This window comes from Otolemur garnettii, unplaced genomic scaffold, assembly GCF_000181295.1.
Source record: "Otolemur garnettii isolate 467f Iridium unplaced genomic scaffold, OtoGar3 scaffold00082, whole genome shotgun sequence".
Taxonomy (NCBI): domain Eukaryota; kingdom Metazoa; phylum Chordata; class Mammalia; order Primates; family Galagidae; genus Otolemur; species Otolemur garnettii.
The window spans coordinates 4,233,279-4,235,600 of NW_003852477.1; the positions used below are offsets into that span (position 1 = coordinate 4,233,279).

General features: G+C 41.6%; 1 protein-coding gene across 1 annotated transcript in view; it reads right to left on the reverse strand.

Moving 5' to 3' along the window:
- CCDC13 (coiled-coil domain containing 13) overlaps window positions 1-2,044 on the reverse strand; it is a 48,620-nt gene extending 46,576 nt beyond the window's left edge. Inside the window, exon 1 of the mRNA XM_012807995.1 lies at window positions 1,824-2,044. Coding sequence (XP_012663449.1) covers window positions 1,824-2,044 — 221 coding nt within the window. The remainder of the gene's footprint in view (window positions 1-1,823) is intronic.
- Window positions 2,045-2,322: the final 278 nt, after the last annotated feature.

The following is a 2,322-nucleotide window of genomic DNA, read 5'->3' on the forward strand; positions in this document are numbered from 1 at the left end:
TGTATGTGGCTGGCGCCTTAGCCACTTGAGCCATAGGCGCCAAGCCTTTAGCTGCATTTTATTATAAGTTTTGTTATAGCTGCTGTGGGGTAGGGAGTGTGGGGTGTGTGTGTGCATGCACATCTGTGTTTTAGAAGACCAAATAAGAATTTTCTAAGCTTTAAGTTGAGTCTAGGTCTCTAGGTTTTAGGTAAATCTGACAAAAAATTAGAACAGGTGGTTGATTTTATATATTACAAGTTATCTTGTGAGGTTCCTTTCAGAACTTGAGGACATAAGAAATCCATGACTGATGGATCTGTGATCACTTCTCTGTTAGGCACAGAGCAGATGCCCCACAGACAACTGCTGGGGAAGTAAATATAGTAAGTCCTAGGTAACAGTAATTAATACATAACAGTTATTATTACTGTTGTTGTTATTACTATTTCAGCAGTGGCTCAAGTATCTACCAATTTGAATTTCTCTGGTTTGGGGATAGGTCATTTAGCAATAGGTCTGGGGTAACAGGGTGTTATGGTGGGCTCCTATAGTCCCAGCTACTTGGGAGGCTGAGGCAAGAGAACTGCTTAAGCCCAAGAGCTGGAGGTTGCTGTGAGCTGTGATGCCATGACACTCTACCCAGGGCAACATAATGAGACTCTTGTCTCAAAAAAAAAGAAAAAAGAAATTGGTCTTGGGTTTAACTTAGAGCTAATATTTGGGAATCCTATAATTTTTTTTCAATTATTGGGAAATCTTTTTTTCTAATTAGCATTTTAAGTATGTTGAAAACTGAGAAACCATAAAAAGTAGAATTTTAAGATAGAGAAAATAGATTTTGGGCAAAACCAAAAGCAAAGAGACAGTTCAACAAGTGTGATGTTTTTTTTTTAGCAAAATGACTAGTAGAAGATTGTTTCAATACAGACTCCTGCTTCTAACAACCAGTATAAATCCATATGTAGCTGCATAACATTGCTGAATTTAGAACGAAGTGAGAAGATTCTGAACTCCTTTCAACTTTTTTACCAACTGTAAAAAATCTACCAAGAGCTTCTTTAGGACAGGGTGTGTCTTCTTGTATTGTTATATGTCAAGAAAGAGAAATCAGCACAGGAGAATTCCCAGGTGAAATGTGGAGCAATGATCATCTATGAACCATCAGTTAGCCAATCAGCTTGGAAACCCAAACACAGTTTTCATAAAAGACAGATTACAAAAGAAAACTCAAGTGAATAAATTATACCTTGATGACTATGACTTTAAATATTTTTTATTTTTTGCAGTTTTTTTGGCCAGGGCTGGGTTTGAACCCAGCACCTCCAGCATATGGGGCCACTGCCCAACTTTAAATAATTTTTAAAATACATATGCACATACCATGTCAAATTATGTCCATAGGAGCACAGCTCTATCAGATTTAAGAGTCTTTAATAACAACTTTTGTGTCAAAACTTCCAATTTTATTTGTTTGTTTGTTTTTTGAGACAGAGTCTCACTCTGTCACTCAGGCTGGAGTACAGTGGCATCAGCCTAGTTCATAGCAACCTCAAACTCCTGGGCTCAAGCAATTATCCTGCCTCAGCCTCCCACGTAACTGGGACTAGGGGCACCTGCCTCCACATCTGGCTAATTTTTCTATGAGATGGCATCTTGTTCTTTCTGAGGCTGGTCTAGAACTTCTGTGCTAAAGGGATCCTCCTGCCTCGGCCTCCCAGAGTGCTATAGACATCAGCCACCATGTGCAGCCACACTACTTTCAATCAATAAATCCCCATCTAGCCAGCTCATTTCTCCCTCTCTTCTGTACCTCCCTGCGGAGAGTTCAAATTTGTATTTACCTCTGCTCAAAGCTGTTTTTTGAGTTTTGCTCCCCTGCCTGGAGAAGGCTGAGGCCATCTGAGACCTCCAAAGGCTCTTTTTGGTCATCAACTTCATTTCTGAGGCTCAGTTCCTTTTCCTTCTTTTTCTCCATCTGCTTCTGTAAACGTTTGTGCTGCATCTCCTGCATGGCCTTGAACTGGAGTCGCAGAGTGTCCTGGGAGCCATCATCCGTTGCCATTTTGCCCTAGGAGTCAGAAAAGCAGTCTGGGCTGGAGTGAACTCCACAGGGAGCACTTAGCACAGTCAGCCCTGTCTGCAACCCTCAACCCCTGAGTTTACTGCCTAGCTTTACACTGTGTCCAGGAAGAGCCTTGGGAACCCCATCCTCATCTCAAATCATTTGAAAGCCAAAGCTGAGCTGAGCGTCCTCTACCAGTCCTGAACGTGCCACTAGCCTGCATATGGCATCAGAATATTCTCCATTACTCAGACTCAACACCTGACCCTTGCCTGTCC